We start from the raw sequence: 20959 nt of genomic DNA, 5'->3' as shown, positions 1-20959 counted from the left end.
TGTGTCTCTCGGTCAAGGGAGAATAAGAGAGACTGGCTGGTGAGCTTAAGCAAAAAGGAAAGTGAGAAAGAATCAATACCTGAATCTGATACAATGTTATCAATAATTTATTTTGTTTTTCTGGTCTCTTGCTCAGGTAAGTTCATTTGCAATATTCCTGAAAATATCACAAGGCTTTATCAAAATTCATTAAAATAATGATTTGATCATTTTCTTTTAACGGAAAGCCCTAGCACAGAGTGAAAATGAAGCTCTTTCAGTTTGGTGGGAGCCAGAGGTGCCCTCACATTCTGAAACCTCACACAGTTTGATGGACGGCTATGGAAATATGGAGTTTTCGGTATGTACAACACATACGGCCATTTAGCATAAGATTCACTCATTCATTTCATTGAATATCATTATTCTGATTTTGTTCCCCATTCCTCACATTCAGAGAGGTCGGCCGAAAATCATCTTCTGTTGTGCATGTCAAGAGGCTGTAAAACGAGCTAAAAAGGCAGTTTCTCAAAAGCTACAAAAGGTAATGTTCAGTTGTCTTTAAACAATGGCTATTTTCTTTACAGTAAGAGCTCGTAAAAGCTCAAATTTCACTTCTTAATCGAGAGTATGTGTGTGAGTATCCAATTTAAGCATTACATAAAATGAGTATATTTTGAATGGTGAGAAAAAGTAACATCAATGTGAATTTATTCACTGGACAGCTTGTCACAAAAGGACATCATTATAATGAAAATAAACCTTTTAAGTAACATAAAAGTTGTGTCTGTTTTATGTTGAATCATAAAGTTCTATTTTATACAATTTTTTTCTCCTATTATTTTACAGAAAATAAACACTGTCTGTTACAAATACATAGAGCCTTTTCGAAAGATCTGCTTTCAGCGTGCAATGAAATATCGGGACATCATACTGCACAAGATCTTCCCTGGAGGGAATCCAAGGCGCACATGTGTGAAGATAAAGTTATGCTAGTGACAACTGTGACAATGGCTGCAGAAGGGATACATTTACATTGACTGTTATTAGCTAACATCAAATCTGTTTTTATATGATCAAAGCTGTTTTTCGTTATTTGAGAGAAAATTGTTAGTTGATTTTTTTGTGTTGTGTACTTGAATATTTATCAGCTATGGGGTCTTCTGTTTTCATTTATGCTTTTCAGAAAATCAATGAAATATGCATGGAAACTTTCCCATTCGAGTCCTTCTGCTTTTCTGTAGCAAAGGCATACAAAGAATCCATAATGAGGACTCTTTTTCCTGGAGGTACTCCTATTGGCACCTGCAAAGTGATGAGGTTATGTGATCAAGACAATAAGATCAAAAAATGCAGTTAAAAGTTATGTTTAATCAGAAATCCCTTTAAAATGTTTTAATAGATGGATGTTTATTGTATTGAAGATTACTAAGATTGTGTTGTGTTTAAAAATCAAATAATTTTCATGTGATTTTTCTGGTTATTTTCTGTTGATAGTCATATTTTTTTCTCATTAAAGTTGTTACTCATTAAAGACTGATACTGTTTGAGCTCCAATAATTCACATCAGGCATATGGTTAGTGAAATGGGTAGAGAATGTAAATCATGCAGTTAAAAAAATAAAACTTTTCACTTTAAACTTGGTCACTGGACACTGGAGTTTATGATGCTTTATCAACCCAGTTTTTTCTTAGCTGCTGTTCAGAATTGTTAAAAGTCAATTTTATAGCAGGATATAGAACATTTTGACATCACTTACTATTTATGAGAGGTTAGTCAGGATCTGAACACTTCTCTTTGATGACCAGAGGGCTGTCAAGCTTCAAAATTAACAAAAAGAAAAAAGTAGTGATACAACATTTGGGTATGTACACTTTTTAAAATAAAGGTTCATTATGGGCATTGATGTTCCATGAAGAACCTTTTAGCATCCACACTCTAAAAAATAAAACATTGGTTCAACAACAAAAAAAAAATGTTAACGTTTTCCACTAGGATTTTTAACTTAAGCCAATTGGGAGAATTACATTGATTCAAAGCAATATTTTGAGTTGATCCAACATAATGTTTTAAGTAAGATGTTTTTTCGCCACAATAAAAACACATTTCTAAGTAACACGAACTTGATTTTGTCAACATGAATTCAACTATTTAAGTTGATCTTGTTTTAAGTAAGGTGAAAATGCTTTTTGGACACAATAAAACTGCCTTTCTAAGTAACATGATCTTACCAAGCACCGCTTGTCACCATGATGGTAACTCTCCAAAAACCCACATTAACACATTAACTCTTCTATATTAGCATAACAAAACCCTAATTACTGCTAAATCTCCCTTACCATTAATCTTGTGCAAAAAACATTATATAACACTTAATTTTAGCATTTACTCTCCCTTTCAAGTGCCATGGGCAAAGCATGATGGGAAATATAAATCCCAGCCCAGTTAAAAGAAGTGTTCATACAACTCAAAACAATGAAACACGTTTACACGTCATCAGAATGTATTTTACATTAACAGAACTTAAAATTAAATACATTTTTGATTAACTGAAAATGTTAAACTATGACAAGTCATGATAGTATTTCGAATCAATAGGCATAATTTGTGTGTCATCCAAACTCAATAAAATAACAATTACAAGTAAAAAGTCTAACAGCATTTCAGAACTTTTTCACAACAATATATATATTTAAGTAATAACTAAAGGTCCCCTGAATTAGTTTTTAGAGTGCATGAAACCAACCAGCTTCTTTATAGTGGAAAAGGGTTCTTTAAATGTTCTTCACACTAAGAAAAATAAATGGTTCTTTTAAGAACTGATCACTTAAAGGTTCATTAAGGCAGTGTTTCCCAACCCTGTTCCTGGAGGCACACCAACACTGCACATTTTGCATGTCTCTCTAATCAAACTGATTTAAGTCATCAGCTCCATTAGTAGAGACTCCAAGACCTGAAATGCATTAGGGAACCAAAATGGTTCTTATTTGACATCACTATGAAAGCCTCCTTTTGGAACCTTTATCTTTAAGGATACTAATGTAGCACTAAACTACACTGTAAAAAATGTTTTCATGATTTGTTATCACAACATTTTTTCTTCTGTCAAATCAACTTAAATAATTAATGTGGTTCAGATAACATAATATTTTGAGTTTCTGTTGATTGAACCAATCACCTTCACTCTGTTAACTTTATTTTAGTGAACTCAAAATTTCAAGGCAACCAGGTAACTTACTTTTTTAAGTTAAACCAACAAGTGTATCAGATGTGACTGCGGTTTCCCTGAGGTTTAACATATAAATATGCTATTGTATACAGAAATTGACTTGCAAATATACTAATATAATAATATTAATCAGCAAAAGAGAATAACAACTGAATACTTTTGTTACATTATTTGAACAAATGAACGGTTAGAGGAGGGTTCAACTTCACTTAACACTTACATTTAGCAGCTTTGTCTGTGCTCACATCAGCAAAACCAGCAAAAACAGGGTTAGATTGCTCTGTCACTTTGAAATAAATATTTTACAAAAGGGAATTACAGAAAAATGTCTGCCTGTATCGTTGGATTCATCATGATTCTTTTTGGTAAGATAATGTTTTAGTACTGGTTTGACTCATCCATTTGATCTGATTAACTTCAGTAAAATGTTAAACCCGAATCACATTTTGTCATAATGTTAAGATTATAATGTAGTAGTATTGTGATATAGAAGTTATATTTTGTGCAGCTGCTGCTGAGAGTTCTCCATATGAGGCCAGTGGAGAGACGGTACAGACCATCACCTTTAAGGAAGATCAGTGTAATCCTTCCAAGGTAATGAAATTGATATATCTACAAGAATGTTGTCATCTCTCAACAAAAATTATGTACAAAATATTATGTATGTTATGGATAACCACCCCTTATTTCTCTTTCTAGACGGCCATAAAATGTTGTATATGTCTGAAAACGTTAAAGAAATATTTACCCATTATAAATGCTAAAATTAACAAGGTAAATATTACTTTTTATTCCCATCTGTTTTTCAATTGTTTTGTCTGTTTAAAACACAGTATTTGTGAATTTAAACTCATATATTTATTTAAAGATAAAATTTTTTATTTATAAATATGATTTTCTTAACCCTCCTTGGAAATATCTTGATATTAGCCATATTATTGTTACAGTTCTGTTATTTACTTTGTTTATGAAACTATTCACAGTAAATGTGAAGAAATATGTCTGTTTTTGTACATAGTCTGATGTAAGTTTACTTTTTTATTAAAACCATCTAATTTTTTTGTTTTGTCTCTCAGAAAATAAATTCTATATGCCGTCCAAATCTATATTTATGGAGAACATGTAGAAGTATTGCCAAAATAGTGAAAAATTTGGTCATCAAAGGATATTTCCCAGGAAGTCCTCGAAGATCCTGCATTAAGTACAAAATGTGCAAAAGGATTGATTAAACATAAACTAACAAGTCAATCAAAATATCAGATATTTAGGGAAGATTTTTTACTTTGTTTTGTTAAAAACATGAGGTAATAAATGTTTTAAGTGCAAAAACAGTGTGATTATTCATTCGTTGTTGTTGTTGTTTTTTAATACATCTAAAATACACATAACTGACGTCTGAAACATGAAGTAATAATCTAATCATGCTGATGGTTATTTAGCCATTTGCACTATTTTACTTATAACATCTAGCAGTTTAATCTATATATCATCTTTGATTATGTCACAAACATTCAGTTATCTTTGTCTTCTCTAGTTTGTATTCATTAGTTCCTGTTTTTCTTTGTTTAGTTTCCTGCCACTTATGAGTTGTCCTGGAGATTCATTGAGTCATCATAGGTGTTTGTCATTAATTGTTTGCTTGTGTAGTAGATGAGGTGAACTGAACAGACAAGACAGTTAAATGCTGACAGGAGCTCCATTAAAACATGTTTGACACTTTGGTCCACCGTGGTTTTGGTGCCCTGAACATCAGCATTTCAAAAGACTTGTGTAGACATTTATTATACTCAACGTTAAATATAACTGTGAGAAAAGAAATATGGCTAATAATACAATTGGACATCAAATTGATGTCAAGTTTTTTTTTTTTCGACATTTTTTGGACATCAGTGTGTGGATGTCAAATTGACGTAAAAAAAATAACGTCAATTTGATTTTTTTTTCTGCATAAATTGGACATCAGTGTGTTGACGCCAAATTGACATTAAAAAATTGACGTCAATTTGGCGTTTTTTTTTCGACATAAATTGTGCATCAGTGTGTTGACGACAAATTGACGTAAAGAAATTATGTCAAAAAATGACGTCAATTTGATGTTTTTTTTTCCAACATCAATTGGACATCAGTGTGTTGACGTCAAATTGACATCAAAAAATTGACGTCAATTAGATTTTTTTTTCTACATCAATTTGACATCAGTGTGTGGACGTCAAATTGACAAAAAAAAAATGACGTCAATGTGATGTTTTTTTCCCAACATCAATTGGACATCAGTGTGTTGACGTCAAATTGACATCGAAAAATTGACGTCAATTAGATTTTTTTTCTACATCAATTGGACATCAGTGCGTGGACGTCAAATTGACGTAAAAAAATTATGTCAAAAAATGACGTCAATTTGATGTTTTTTTTTCCAACATCAATTGGACATCAGTGAATGGATATCAACAATGTCTAACAGCGTTTTTGAAAATCTACTTACCCCACCTTTAAAGCAACTTGCACACCTTAACAGTTTTGTATTACTAGAATGGCAGTGGCTAAATGCATATTGTACTAGGTAGATGTGTATTTCCATGTGTGTTTTTAATGTGGTGACTTGCTTGTTGACTTTATCCTGCTGGTGTGGCTTACTTGGAAGAAATAGTGAGGATTACTGATCTAGGTGGTTATCCATGCTTGTTTAGAGAGCTTTAATTATTTTGTGGATTGCTACAGTATGTATGCATGGTGGCTGAAAATCTTGTAATTAATGCTAGTTTATAATGTCTTAAAGTGAGTGATACAAGCGATACAAGCGATACAAGTGATACACGTTGTTCCATCTTCAAACAGGATTTTGACATAATTTACTATTTATGAGAGGTTAGATCTGAACACTACTCTTTTCCATTTAATGAAAGCAAATGGTGACCAGAGGGCTGTCCGGCTTCATGATTAGCAAAAAAATAAAAATAAAAAATTAGTGAATACAACTTTGGGGCATACTAAAGTAAAACACACTTTGGACACTGTTGAAGTTTCTGACCTAAGGTAATTATCACTGAACTATCAGACATGACTGCGGTTTCCCTGAGGTTTAACATGCTAAATTGACTTGCAAATATACTAATATAATAATAGTAATCAGAAAAAGAGAATAACAACTGAATACTTTTGACACATCATTAGAACAAATGAACGGTTGATCCAGGGTTAGAGGAGGGTTCAACTTCACTTAACACTTACATTTAGCAGCTTTGTCTGTGCTCACATCAGCAAAACCAGCAAAAACAGGGTTAGATTGCTCTGTTACTTTGAAATAAATATATTGCAAAAGGGAATTACAGAAAAATGTCTGCCTGTATCGTTGGATTCATCATGATTCTTTTTGGTAAGATAATGTTTTAGTACTGGTTTGACTCATTCATTTCATCTGATTAACTTCAGTAAAATGTTAAACCCGAATCACATTTTGTCATAATGTTAAGATTATAATGTAGTAGTATTGTGATATAGAAGTTATATTTTGTGCAGCTGCTGCTGAGAGATCTCCATATGAGGCCAGAGGAGAGACGGTACAGACCATCACCTTTAAGGAAGATCAGTGTAACCTTCCCAAGGTAATGAAAAATGGATCTGTAAGAATATTGTCATCACCCTTAAAAAAAAGTTACAAATTAATGTATAAAATATTGAAGTTTGGAGGACAATAGTGTGTGTAGTATACATTCTATCAAGGATAACCACCCCTTAATATATATTATTTCTCTTCCTAGATGTCCGTAAAATGTTGTATATGCTTGAAAACGCTAAAGAAATATTCACTCATTATAATGACTCTACTTAACAAGGTAAGTATTACTTTTATTCCTTTTTTTTTTTTTTTTTTTTTTTGACTGTCGAAAACTCAATATTTGTGAATTTAAACTTAACTAAAAATTCAAATTAAAATAATTTTTATAAAAATGATTTGCTAAGCCCTATTTTGGAAATATCTTGGTATTATTAGCCATATTATTGTTACAGTTCTGTTATTTACTTTGTTTATAAAACTATTTAATAGAAATGTATATGTATGTCTGTCTTACACTGATGTAATTTTACATTTTATTAAAACCATCTTGTTTTTTTTCCTCTCTCAGACAGTGATTCCTGTATGTAGAGCCAACATGTTTCTCTGGAATATATGTATAAAAATGTTCGCGAAGGTGAAAAATATGGTCCTCAAAGTATTATTAAATCGTCTAAAATACTGCATTAAGTTCAAAATGTGCAAAATAATGGTGTGAGATTGACAAACAAGTCAATCAAAATATCAGCTGTTTAGAGAAGATTGTTTTGTCTAAACCATAAGGTAATAAATGTTTTAAATGCAAAAGCAGTGTGAGCTGATTATTAATTTGTTTTTTTAAAATATATCTAAAATACAAAAAAAGGAAGCACATCTGAAACACAAAGTAATAATCTAATCATGCTGATGGTTATTTACACTAACATAATCTAGTGGTTTAACCCGTACATTGTCTCTGATTAAGTCTGTATTACTGAGACAGTAAAATGCTGACAGGAGCTCCATTAAAACATGTTTGACACTTTGGTCAACCGTGGTTTTGCTGCCCTGAACATCAGCACTTCAAAAGACTTGCGTAGACATTTATTATACTCACCGTTAAACATAACTGTGAGAAAAGAGGAGGAGCACAGACAAGCACAGGAGAGAGAAGTATCCTTCAGCTGAAAATCATCTAAGAAAGACGTGTTGTAGCCAAGCAGCTCTTTTCTTAGTAGAGAATTTGAAGAATCATGTCACCTGTTATTCATTTTGGACTGCTTATCATGTGCTCAGGTGAGACTGAAGGACTATAATTTTAAATAAAAAATTGGTTCTTTTCATTGTGTATTATCTCACATTTGCTTTTACATATTTACAACCATAAAATTGCATATTTACAATCAAATTCTGCAGATAAATGTCTGTTTTTGTGGTTCAGTTCTTGTTGGGTGCAGCAGCTTTACTAACAAGGCACATTGGAAGAGCATGCTGGAGAGAAATGAGCTGAACCTTCCTGAAGAAGTCAAAAAGATTCATGAATTAAACATAGAGGTAAACTGCTGTATGCAATGCTATACAATAATAAAAAAAAGATATAAAGTTACTAATGTTCACACATTTCCTTGCATACTCAGAAGTCTGATATGAATGCTATTATGTGCTGGGTTTGCAAGAAGTCAGTTCATGAGATCAAGGGCATAGTTCTCCATGAGATTCAAAAGGTAAACTAAAACTCTTTCTTCTACCTAAAATGTACAGATATTTTGCTTGAAAACACCTGCCCATCATTTAATTAAATGTGTTTTTGTTTAAGGAAATAAAGGCTGTGTGCAAAGAAATGAATATCCTCGAACACATCTGCGAGAAATATGCACATAAATACCAATTCCTGATATTACATCTACTGTTTCCTGGTAATAGCGAACACACCTGTCAGCATTTGAACATGTGTAAATAAATGTTATTGCTCTGCCTTAATGAACTTGGCAATTTCCAAATGTCTGAATAAATCAGCCTGTGGTCTGTTTGTTTTATTGGACTATAATGTGCTTTAATTTCCTAGGCATGTTCTACAAAATACAGGAAATAGTGTTACTTTTCTAAAATATTTTGTGCATTATTCACTGTCTAAGCCAAGCAAAACCTAAAGACGAAATAAATTTGTTTACTGGATCATTTCCTGCTTTTCACGTGCATATTTTGTTCACTAATCACTTGAAGTGGATCTTATTTGTTGTATTTTGTATAAATATATGTGCAAGTTTTTAAATGCAAATACAGCATGTCTTTCCAAAATATCGCGAACTTGTGCCTTTTTATATGTTCATGTACGTTAAGTGTTCTGAACTCTGATTGAAGAATATTTGAGCACGTGACTACTGACACAGTTCCCGCGCCGCTGCCCAAGGAAGAGCAGGTGCACGTGCGCGCTCGCGCGAATAGCGTGTCTTCCATTTTGAAATATTTCTTAAATGTTGATTTTGTTTTAATTCACAATTAGAAAAAAAAGCAATTAATGCTATCCTCAACAGGTAAAATTAAATCTTACCTATTCCAGTGGTCAATCTAAACACATACCTGAGAGCGCGTGGCATCATGCGCGTGTCATGACTGAGCCGCGGTTTTTTAAACTGAGGTAAATTTCGTTTAGCATACAATTGAAAACTCTCATATTATGCTAAAAAATCATAATAACCACATAAGATTAAACATTTGAACTAATATTTTAGCCAGATAGGAATGGTGAGAAGTCATTTTTATCTTTCTTTAGGTGATCGATTTAAAGACGCTATACTTTAAATTGAATTTAGCAAGTCTGTGATTATAAACAAACAGGAATTTAATAACTAACTAAGTTATACGTATACCATTCATATTAAAATAAATATCAAATAATTATATAATGATAATATTTACACAGTGGCAGTTCTGTAATATCGGCTGATTTAATCATTTAACCATGATTAAACTGAGCCGACCATGGGCCGAAACGGCCCCATCTGGACCTGCTCACGGTCTGCAGATCCGGCGCGGCCCGCGGAGAACGAGACCGACCCCAGCGGGTCGGAACCAGGCTGACTTCTCTCAGCAGCCTCGCAGGAAGCCGCCCGGCCCTACCCTGCTGATCCAGAGGCAGGAGATGGCCGCCTTCTTTAGGCTGTTCGGTGGGTTCAGCAAAACATCTTCAGTGAAACCTTATAAACTAAATGTCACCTCATGTGTCCCACTGCTCACTTGTACATTAGGTTTATTACCAGCTTTAACCAGAAATGTCAAGATCTATATTCCTTTCGAATAAGAACTCTTTGATTTGTTGTCTGCTCAGATGATGATCTAATACAGGACTTTCTGTGGATGGACTGCTGCTGCAAACTTACGGACAAGGTAGCAAGACACATTTTGGTGTATTTAATAGTTAGTGGTTTCCAGATTGTGTTCAGTTTTGTTGTTCAATTTAGAAAAATCTATATAGTCAGCTGTGTCTTTAAACCCAGTTCTCTCTGTCTTTATCTTGTTATAGTATTTGTTGGCTATGACATTCGTGTACTTCAGGAGGGCTCGCTTCAGTATCACTGAACACAACAGAATGAACTTCTTTCTTGCCCTGTGAGTTGATCATCCTGTGCATGTTCTGTATGCTTTCAAAGGTATCCTGTCATGAAAACATGGCAGCTGTGGTTGCCAGAAATTCACTGTAAAAAATACTGTGACAGTACATTTTACAACCTATTACCATTTTATTTTATAGAATGTTAATACAACTATTTTGAACTACCAAGATGTGCATTTTAACTTAAAAATGACTAACACCATAATAATACTGGTGGTAAAGTAAAAAACCATGTGATGAATCCTAGTTCATTGTTATTGTCCATAAAACATGGTCAAAACTCATTATGGTGCACAGGGTCAGACAAAACAGTCAGGCTAACACTTAAAATAATAATAATGCAAAAAACATTAACTAATAAACAAAAAATGTAACATAGAAAAACCTTAATACATTACTGATAACACAAATGGGAAGAAATTCATATTTTTTACTTCCAGAAACCATAAATTTTTTACATAATGTGACATTAACCATTTACAGTTTTCACTCTATGGTAAGGTTGCAGTTAACCAACTAACAGGTTTTTACTCTAATACTGGTACAGTATTTGTCTGTATTTACAGCATATAGCGTTGGTTTGTACTTGGGCTTGACTTATTATGAGTTCAACAGAGAAGTCTTGTTTATGGATGCAACCTTAAAGGTAGAGTAGGCAATTTTAACAAAAAACACTTTTTGTTATTCTGGTTGAAACTCTCTACACATCCTGATTGCAATTGATAATAGAAGTGGTCTAATTATTAAAACATGTACATATATCTTCTATAGAAGTCTCAGGACCAAAATAATTTTGTCCAATCAACTGGTCCAAATGCAATGATACGATGTCTTACCTGCCTGTCAACATATGTATTGCCATACCTCTGCTAGCACAGACATAAAATGTCATCAGAGCGTTACGTAAGGCTATGCAGAGTTGTAGACAGACAGAGTACGTAAAACAAACAGCAGCTGCCTTTTACAGTTTCTCCTGAACCAAAACAATGGCTGCATCCCAATTCGCCTACTTATTCTATGCCTTAAAAGTATGCACTGTTTTTGTGAAGAAAAAGTACATACTTTTGAGTGGGTAGCAGAAGAGTATGCAAGTTTTGGGACATACTACTTCGTCATAATTGCATCTTTAACAGATGTTCTGTCGCTTCGTTACGCAACCTGTAACCGTTTAAACTGTGCCCTGTCAATCATCTCGTCACAGTTAAAATCCTCAATTGAATTGGGTCTTTCATGTGGAGAACTTTCCTCATGTATGCATAATGATGCATTTAAAAGTTGATGAGCAAACGCATCGTTTTAAAAGTTCACAATGCTGTTGCAGATGAAATATGTGGATAACATTTAATAAATATCTTTTCTTCAGGTTAGATACTGATTATTAATCACTTAACTGCTCTGCTTAACGGTCGGATGTCCTGTTGGGAATTCACTCATGACATGACGTCTTCATGTCACCAGCCAAATGCCATCTGTCCATTGATACCAATATAGGACCTACACACAGAACCCTAGTGCACATACACATATACACGATTCACAGCTTCTTTAAGGTTGAAGTTGATCTGAGCTCTGCTCTGAGCAGGAAACTTTCCCAAAACATACTGAAAAGTTGTACTTTTCTCTCAGAGAGAGATAGACAATATTCAAAATGATGTCTTAGTGTTTGAAGATGAAAAGAAAAATAAATGCTTTAACATGCATTGAAGAAGTTATTCAAATAATTTACCAGAAAGATAAATGTTGATTAATAACTTAAAGGTCCCGTTCTTCGTGATCCCATGTTTCAAACTTTAGTTAGTGTGTAATGTTGTTGTTAGAGTATAAATAAAATCTGTAAAATTTTAAAGCTCAAAGTTCAATGCCAAGCGAGATATTTTATTTAACAGAAGTCGCCTACATCGAACGGCCAGTTTGGACTACATCCAGGGCTTGACATTAACTTTTTTGCTCACCAGCCACTGTGGCTAGTGGTTTTCCAAAGTTACTAGCCACTGAGCATTTTCACTGGCCACAATTTTGATGTTGGTAAACTACATTTTATATGATTAAAGTTGACTTTGTTATGCTTAAATTACTTTATTTTGAGTCATTTTACTTGATTTAGAAGATTTAAAACCCTTTCAACCTTTTAAATGCAGATTAACCACCCAAATCAAGACGACATTGCATATCAGCTGGTATGTACAGGTGGGCAAGAGGTGGACAATGAGCATGGGCTAATATGAGAAATTGAAGTTATTTGTGTTAGGCTATATAAAAGAACAAAGAAGCAAATTACAAAAACAATAGTAAATTAAAAATAATCTTTTTCAGATTATTTAACATCTTTTGTTGTTTGATTAACATTAATGTAAGACAGGTATTTAATTGGGCTGCTGAATGCATGGACGTAACTGACGCATATCCAGTTATTACCCACCTGTTTACGTCCACTTAAGCCATAACCGACTGTATTCATGCGAGATACTCCACACGATTGACATTTAGACATCTGTGTGCACTGTTTAACTATTCAGGCGCGAGGAGAACTGATCGCGCGTGCGACAGAGCGCTTCTGTTGTGTCATTCAGCGCAATTCCGCCTATCCCTCATTCACTAACTGCACATAGCCTAAATAACGTATTGTGTGATTGGATTGTAATTTTGTGCTACGACGATCTTCGACGATCATTTGGCTGTAAACTGAAATTATATTCAACCCGCCAAAGTGGCTAGTGGGAGTGGCTGTCTTACCCGCCACAGCTGAAATCTACCTGCATTTTGCGGGTTGGCGGGTGTTAATGTCAAGCCCTGACTACATCCCTCTACTTCCTTCTTTAATGACGTCACTAAAACCGTTTTTTGACTAACCTCCGCCCACAGGAATACACAAGAGTTGCGTTTGTAGAGTGTGTTTGTCGCCATGTCGTCGAAACGGTGTTATTTTCATCCCACAGTCCAATCACCTTTGTTTGGCCTTCCCAGGGACGCTGTACTTAGAGATCAATGGTTACAATTTATGTTTAACTTGGTTCCCGAAAATTGTAATTGTGGTATCCTTACTGCAATAGTTAATGTTGGACTGCAGTGCACATAATGGCCACAAGAGGGGACTATGTTTATGTATATGGCTGTTTTCCGTATGAGGTACTCTTCTGAGTGAGTGCTAACGTTGTACATTTTCTGTCCCTGCTTGTGGAGATTAAAGAGTTCAGTCTCTCGGGAATTATTGTCTTTTGTGTTCATTCGGCACAACACCACAATAATCCACATGTAAAACTATGTGCAGCACACGTTATGGTAAGAGGCGTGACCTTTCCGGGCAAGGAGCGCTAAGCTGCTGTCAAATCACAGCATAGGAACCGCTGGCACAATCAGAACTCGTTACGTATTTCTGAAGGAGGGACTTCATAGAACAAGGAAGTCATCAGCCCGTTTTTATGACAGTGGAAACAACGGTATACAGATAAGTAAATTATGTGAAAAATACTGTTTTTTTTACACGCGAAACATGAACACATGTTATATTGCACACTATAAACACAATCAAAGCTTCAAAAAAAACACGAAAAACGGGACCTTTAAAAATACATATATTGAAGCAGCAGTGGATTCCAGAATCCACCTTTCAGAAGGATGCGTGATTATGGAGAGTGCTCCAAAGGGAGGGTGGGATCGTTTGCTTTCAAAGCTAGCTTGCTATTGCTAGCCACTCTGAAATTGCCTACCCTACCTTTAATTCCATGTGCTCAATTTTTCATACTCTAGCTATCTGGCGAACACAATGGAAGAGGATGAGGAGGAGACAAAATATGAGATCTTCCCCTGGGCTCTGGGAAAAAGTTGGAGGAAACATTTCCCACGATTCCTAAAGCAAAGAGACCAGCTTTGGGCACGCATTGAGTACCGAGCTGCTGTCAGCAGACGATGCTGTGAGGAGGTACACACAGCTCACTAAACATGCACTGTAAATCATAAGTTTCTGGTTCTGAAAAATAGCTCTAAATCGCATTGTGCTTGATGCTTGATTGCAGGTGATGGCTATTGTGCCATCTCATTTCGTCTGGCAGCGTGAGCGTGCAGAACATCACAGTGGTGCTCAGAGGCTGTACAAAAACTGTGAGGGGATCCTCATTCCCAGAGGGCCTTCTGCTTCTCCAGAGCCTTGTTCTCTCTGTCCCAAAACCTCTGCTGTTCCTGTGCCTCGCCCATCCTCTACTGTACCCCTGGAGACCAAAGCTTCACACAGGCCCAGTAAGATGACCAAAGCTCAGCACACCATTAACTGCATGACTACAGCAGGTGAATGAATGTGACGCCCTCTAGTGGTGAAAATGAATTACTTTTCATGACAGCTGGGTAGTTTTACTTTGTCCACCGCAGCTGAAATTCTTTCATATGATCTATACCAGTGCTTCTGTAGAAATATTTATCATTAGCTTTTCTTCTCGTATGCATATTTACAGGAAGTGATGGGGTCAGTGAAATGTGTCAAGATCATTCGATGGATTGGATCAATGAGGAATAGCTCGATTGCATAACATAAAACAGATTATATTTGCCTGTTGACTATATCAGAGGCACTTCAGCAGTCTCTAAACGGACCTCATAAGAAATGTACAGCATTGGTGTGAAAAGAGTAATAGTCATGTACATTGTTCATATAAGATCTAAAGAATATGTCAGACAATCCTCTCACTATGTGAAGGTTTGTACATGTATTTTACTGTATCATAATCCTCATCCCTATTTATTTCATATTGTTGTACAAAGTACTTTGCACTTACTAACAGAGAGTCTGTGTCTTAATGAAACAAGTAAAACATTTGGCTGATATAAATATCAATGTGAATAAACAACTATGAAATTTATTCCATGAATGGAGCAGATTATTACTTTGGCTTAAATACTCAAGGACATGAAAGGAAAATGTACAATAAAAAGACTTCTTTTTGACAAGTTTATTGATAAAGTATATATATGAGATAGCAGCTTTGTTGTACTCTTGTACGCACATTAGAAGTGCACATCTACTTCAAGATCTTTCGTAATTTTATGAGGAAGGCTGAAAAGAAACACATTACAATCATGTACAAAGTAATTAGAGAAGGTTTAGGATTATTAGTATTTCTCTTAAACATGTATATAGCTATTGTAATACAACAATGGAGAGCTGCAGCTCACCTGTATGGCCAGTTTGTTCAGGATGAGGACGTGCAATGTACGGGACATCTCCAAACGGGACTGGATCTTGACCGTTCAAATCCCCTTAAACACAGACCGGTTAGCATGATTCTCACCAGGAATGATTCATGCTGATGTTCGGATTTTTGTGTAATATAAGCAATGCAGAATCTGATTTGTTTGATGCGGAAAAACAAAGATAAACACTATGTAAACATTAGAGGGAAGACCTTGTTCTGAAAGAATTTACCTTCTGTGTCTTCACTTGGCTCACATTCATCATCTTCCTGTGGAGCTTTTCGTTTGTTAAATGTTCCATCTTTTTTGAGTGACGGACCAACAAGCCAATCCCTGTACTGAACCTCAACAATGCGTTCACACACCAGAGGAAGGGCGGAACATCGCAGACCCTCCATCAGATCAATGACCTGTGTGATACTGGGGACAAAATCAAGAAAACATTAATACACTACTACTGAAAATTGTGGTCAATAAGATTTTTTTTTTTTTAAAGAAATTAATACTTTTATTCAGAAAGGACAAAAGGATACAAAATGTTCTGAAAACTGGGGTAATGATGCTGAGAATTCAGCTTTGCCATCACAGGAATAAATTACATTTTAATATATATTCAAATGGAAAAGTTTTTTTAACTGTTATATAATTTCACAACATTACTGTTTTTACTTATTAAAACGACACAGCCTTGATGAGCAAAAGAGACTTCTTTTCATGAAAAAAATCGTATTGACCCCAAACTTTTAAACGGTAGTGTACGTTTATGGTTTACATTACATGTATGCACAGAATTTTGTATTACTTTGCTTGATAAACAGCGCACACAGATCCAGGATGGAGGTGAGGAACCACAGCAGGTAAGGCCAAATGCGGATTAACCATATCCAGAGCGACCTGACACACAAGAAGTCTTTCATATACAGACAGCAAATGATTCTTATTTTATAATAAAAACATTAAACACATCACAGAGTGTGGCTCCTCACCGAGTTAAAACCTCGCCCAGCCAGAAGAGGACCTGCAGATATGAGGTCTCCATGGTGAAAGTGAACATTATCAGGCCATTCCTCCCCTCGCCGAAGGCTCCACGAGGACCGCCAACGCTGGTAGTTTAATACAGCGCCTCTGTGATGGTCCTCTCTTATCTCCACACTCAAAACACTTCCTTTGTAACCCACTGATGACACAAGCATAAATTAATTCCTAAGTGATATACTGCAATGGTATAGCTAGGGTGAATTCAGGTTGATTGGGACACTTTTTCCCAGTCATCTCAATAGCAAAAAGTGAAGCAATTCACCCAAATTTTGCACCCATATTGCTTTTAATGAACACCTAAAAGATGGAGGAAGACTCACACACCTGCCCTGGACAGGAAAAGGCTCATAGCACCAGATCCAGAGCCTGATTCCAGAACACAATCTCCTTCGGTCACATCCATCATTGTCAACATCGCACTTGCGTCCTGCAAAGGAAAAGATCCAAAAGACTCTTTTGTTTTTATTGGCATAAAACTCTTAGTGTAACCATCAAGTGAAAAGTAATAACATATTTTCCTTACATCTTGAATGCATGTAAATTACCTTTCAAACGTTTGGGGTCTGTTTGATTTTTATTTTATGTTGTTAAAAGAAGTCAGTTATTAGATAAAAACACAGTAAAAACAGTAATAATATTAATTAAAGCTGGTTTATAATATTTAATATTTACCGGGGTTCAAGCCTTTAAGCACATATGCGTAAAAAGATATTAAATTTTATTTAGCAAGCATGTCACCACTTAAATTACAGAGGAATGGCTATGATATATGCAAAACCAAACACAGAGAAAGAAAAGGCTTAAACAATAATACTTGATTCACACTAAGCATGCTTACATACACACACAAACACAGGCACACAGATATATTCTTGTAGATTCAGTATTGGTAAAATGGGTAAAGGTGTTTTCTGCAAATCTCAGTAAAACATCATTTTCAGTTTTCATTTTACTCAATGTGGCACAACTGTGAAAACTAATACTCTAATGGCCTTCCCTATTCAACTTACGGAACGAACGCGGCGCCAGTTCTGTTTTTTTCTGTAAGTAGAATAGGGAAGGGGCAGGACATGCAGCGTAAGTTTTGTGAAGAATACGGAAAGCGGAAGCATGTGCACGGCGATCATTTGTGTTTATAAAGCATATACAGTTGTATTTTTTTAGAAAATGGCCGATGGTTTCGCTAAATAAGACCCTTATTTCTCGTCTGGTATCGTTTAAAGCTGCACCGAAACTGTAATTTTGACCTTCAAACATTTGGAGGCCATTTTAGTCCACTATAAGGAGAATCCTGGAATGTTTTCATCAAAAACCATAATTTCCTTTCGACCGAAGAAAGAAAGACATGAACATCTTGGATGACATGGGGTGAGTAAATTATCAGAAAAATTTTATTTGAAAGTGGACTAATTCTTTAAGTACATTTTCCATGTCAACTCCATTAATTAAACGGGCTTGCACACTTTTTGTCGCAGATATGGATATTTGAAATCAATGACCTGTAAGAAAATGCTTATTCCAGGTTTCCCCTTTAAATATCATCATTTCGGGTCTCAATGTAATTGTAATGTTATATTATTGCAAAAACATACAGCAAATAAACAAATGAAGTGGTAAACTTTGCAAAATGTGATTTGTAATGTTGTTATAAGGATTTATATAGTTTCAAATGGATTTTAAATGACAACCTTGAAACCTTGAACTATATTAATAGCCTTCTGCTGCCACCTGGTGGCACCAAATGACAGCACTTCACGCTTGAACCCCTAAATATTACTGCAATTAAAAAATAAAAATAAAACTATTTTCTGTTTTAATATTTTAAAAATGTAATTTATTCCTGTGATTGCAAAGCTGAATTTTCAGCAGTCATTACTTCAGTCTTCAGTGTCACATGATCCTTCAGAAAATCATTGTTGATTTGGTATACATCAGGGGTACTCAACAGGCGGCCCGTCAGCATTACATTTGTGGCCCGCATCATGCTACATATAAATGTATTTTTATTATAATTTGCGTTCAAAATTAGCGTGAGTATTACTTCGTTTTTTTACACGTACACAAGGGTAGGCGTACAGTGCACGTGACGCTGTAATCATCAGCAGAGATCGCGTATAGTGTACGCGCGCAGCACAGTTTTTCTAACCGCAAAGAACAATATAAACTGAAGGCACTTTGCACGCGCGCATTGAATAGTTTTTGCACTAATTTAGTTTGTCCACAAGGTGTCAGCACTGAAACGGGCTGTTGTTTCAGTCTGAAAAGAAACGGAGAAGACAGAACAAGAGTAACAACAAACACCTACCGTGTTGAAGAGCGCTCTTTTGAGGGGATTAAAAGATACCAGCAACTCTAATTTTAAACAAGTACAAAGAGATTTTATTGTAATTATTTGAGCGAAAAAGACTAGACAAGCATGAATCTCTCTAGTGCGCATGTGTCGAGCACTTGTGTTCGTGAACGCCACCAAAGACTCGAGACTGTGCGCGCAAGTAAAAAACAAAGTAACTTTATTTTTCCATGATGAAATGCAGTTGACATTCCTCAAACTTTGCAGTGTGTAAGTTGCCGAGCAGCATAAAAACACACCTTTTATTCTTAATGTCAATGTGTTATAAACAGAAAGCAAGCAGCAACCATTACAGATCTGTCATCACATCATTGAGCTCACGGAGAATATCTGATTTATCATGTTTACAACGTTTGTTATAGTTAGATAATTCATAAAATTGTGATTGAACATTAAAAAAAAGAAAAATATTTTTGGATTCTGACCAAATTAAAAGGTAGGTAATAATAATACAAATAATAAAACATTTATTCTCTGAGTATAAATAGGTGCTATAAAAAGTGTTAAAAAGGTGCAATGGAGTATAAAAAGACTGTAAAAAAGTGTAATGTTTTCATCTTATGGACAAACTCTCATCAGCCAGTGAACAACAGCCAGACCTTAAAAACTGCACTTTTAGTAAATAAACAGTAAAACTACAAATATTGTCTTAAGTAGGCCTAAATAAAAGTCTTACGATCCAAGTTATAATTTGTGGCCCTTCGCGTTTCATTTGGTTAAAATGCGGCCCTCTTGGCCTCTGAACTTGAGTACCCCTGGTATACATTATAATATATCGTGTGTCTGTGTGTCACATGACCTTTTACAACACGCAAGCGGTGCAAATATTACTGATTCACTGATGTGTAGATGACTGACTGCGGTTTTGTGATGATCATTTCTTACTTTTGGGTACGCAATAGCTGGCCCTCTCTTCATGAAGAGAGTGAACTCATCCAAGCTGGGTCGGCGAATGAGAATCGGGATTCCCATTGAAGTGCGAATGATGCTTCCAGCAGGACGCCCCTCCATGTCCTCATGAGCTATTAACCCCCAGTTACTATGGAGCTTCAGGCCCTCCTTTAGCTGGAACATCTTCCGAAACTCTAAACGTCTCTTCCTACTAAACTCGGCCAGCAGAGTCTCTCCAAAACATACAGGCCTTTCCCCAGGAACACACACATGATGAGGAGCAAAAGATCCTTGAGCTTCCTCTGTTGCCTCTTCTCGCTCCTTCCCCAGACTTTGAGTGTCCTGTTCAACCTCACTGTCTCTAGTGTCTCGTAGTTCCCAAACCTCTCGACTCAGACTGTCTTCAGGCAGCAGCTGACTGACCCTCTCCAGTGGGGACAGAGGTCGACGTCTCCCAGACAAATATGCTCTTCGAGAGAACGCTGGGAAAGTAGACACAGGTGCATCCGAGCCCTTGTCAGAATCATTTGAGTCAGTCCCAAAGCTCCTCAGGCCACAGAAAAATGGTTTAACGCGAAGCACATGATGCCTCTCCAAACACATGACATAGGCAAATTCACGAGTCATGAATGAGAGACCCAAACGCATTGCAACTGTCATGGTTTTTTTTTTTTGAGCTCAAAGAAATAATGACTTGAAGAATAAAAACGGTACGCTTTCGAAGGCTTAATTTGTTCTTCTCAGCACTCAATGATCAGAAACACAGCGCTTCTGCACTGACCACAATAGACATACTGGGATCTCACAAATCATGCATGATAAAATTCACTACAAATTACCTCTATACAATAACCTTTGTAAAATATAAATGCATACAAATTTGTAGTAAATATACAATTTCAAACGATCTGTCATAATACCTAAATAATTCGACGTAATTATTTACTGGCTGGATTCTTGCGTAAGCGCCAACTTAACTTGTACCTATTGTGCTAGAAGAAAAACAATCCAGCATGATTCTCAAAGGGCGCCGCCATGATGGGAAGGACGTCACAGAGATGCAGTACCACCCGGTCACCGGTAGATGGAGCTTTCCTGTTTTTCAACCATAGACTGTTTTCAACAGTTTTTCATTATTAAATTAA

The 20959-nt window shown here is 35.6% G+C and overlaps 2 protein-coding genes and 1 long non-coding RNA gene across 6 annotated transcripts; 2 read left to right on the top strand and 1 right to left on the bottom strand.

Annotated features, from left to right (window-relative positions):
* Positions 1–1469, top strand: LOC137007097 (uncharacterized). The gene is made up of 4 exons (XR_010892558.1): positions 1–136; positions 228–340; positions 437–523; positions 829–1469. It is a non-coding gene; the product is annotated as an uncharacterized lncRNA (long non-coding RNA).
* A 2026-nt stretch (positions 1470–3495) lies between these two features.
* On the top strand, positions 3496–15137 carry spdya (speedy/RINGO cell cycle regulator family member A). 2 transcript variants are annotated; one of them, XM_067367159.1, is made up of 15 exons: positions 3496–3574; positions 3718–3803; positions 3909–3983; positions 6726–6811; positions 6968–7042; positions 7334–8037; positions 8183–8295; positions 8379–8465; positions 8558–9379; positions 9665–9908; positions 10070–10128; positions 10265–10350; positions 14102–14273; positions 14368–14635; positions 14800–15137. In XM_067367159.1, the coding sequence occupies exons 10-15, from the start codon at positions 9704–9706 to the stop codon at positions 14859–14861; spliced, it is 852 nt and encodes a 283-aa protein (XP_067223260.1). In that variant the 5' UTR covers positions 3496–3574; positions 3718–3803; positions 3909–3983; positions 6726–6811; positions 6968–7042; positions 7334–8037; positions 8183–8295; positions 8379–8465; positions 8558–9379; positions 9665–9703; the 3' UTR covers positions 14862–15137. The 2 variants fall into 2 exon arrangements, with proteins under 2 accessions (XP_067223260.1, XP_067223259.1); XM_067367158.1 differs by lacking the exons at positions 3496–3574; positions 3718–3803; positions 3909–3983 and adding an exon at positions 6476–6582 and having other exon boundaries at positions 6968–8037.
* Positions 15138–15281: 144 nt separating this feature from the next.
* Positions 15282–20853, bottom strand: trmt61b (tRNA methyltransferase 61B). 3 transcript variants are annotated; one of them, XM_067367156.1, is made up of 7 exons: positions 19809–20853; positions 16898–17000; positions 16522–16712; positions 16338–16429; positions 15768–15955; positions 15518–15601; positions 15282–15398 (listed from the first exon to the last, which is right to left on the bottom strand). In XM_067367156.1, exons 1-7 carry the CDS (start codon positions 20472–20474, stop codon positions 15364–15366), a joined length of 1359 nt encoding a protein of 452 aa, XP_067223257.1. In that variant the 5' UTR covers positions 20475–20853; the 3' UTR covers positions 15282–15363. The 3 variants fall into 3 exon arrangements, 2 of the variants coding, with proteins under 2 accessions (XP_067223257.1, XP_067223258.1); XR_010892508.1 differs by having other exon boundaries at positions 15334–15398; positions 15518–15688; XM_067367157.1 differs by lacking the exon at positions 15282–15398 and having other exon boundaries at positions 15465–15688.
* Between the last annotated feature and the right edge of the window lie 106 nt (positions 20854–20959).

Source organism: Chanodichthys erythropterus, chromosome 18 (genome assembly GCF_024489055.1).
Source record: "Chanodichthys erythropterus isolate Z2021 chromosome 18, ASM2448905v1, whole genome shotgun sequence".
NCBI classification, from domain to species: domain Eukaryota; kingdom Metazoa; phylum Chordata; class Actinopteri; order Cypriniformes; family Xenocyprididae; genus Chanodichthys; species Chanodichthys erythropterus.
The sequence above is the reverse complement of the archived record's forward strand: the minus strand, read 5'-3'. Positions and strand labels throughout refer to the sequence as shown.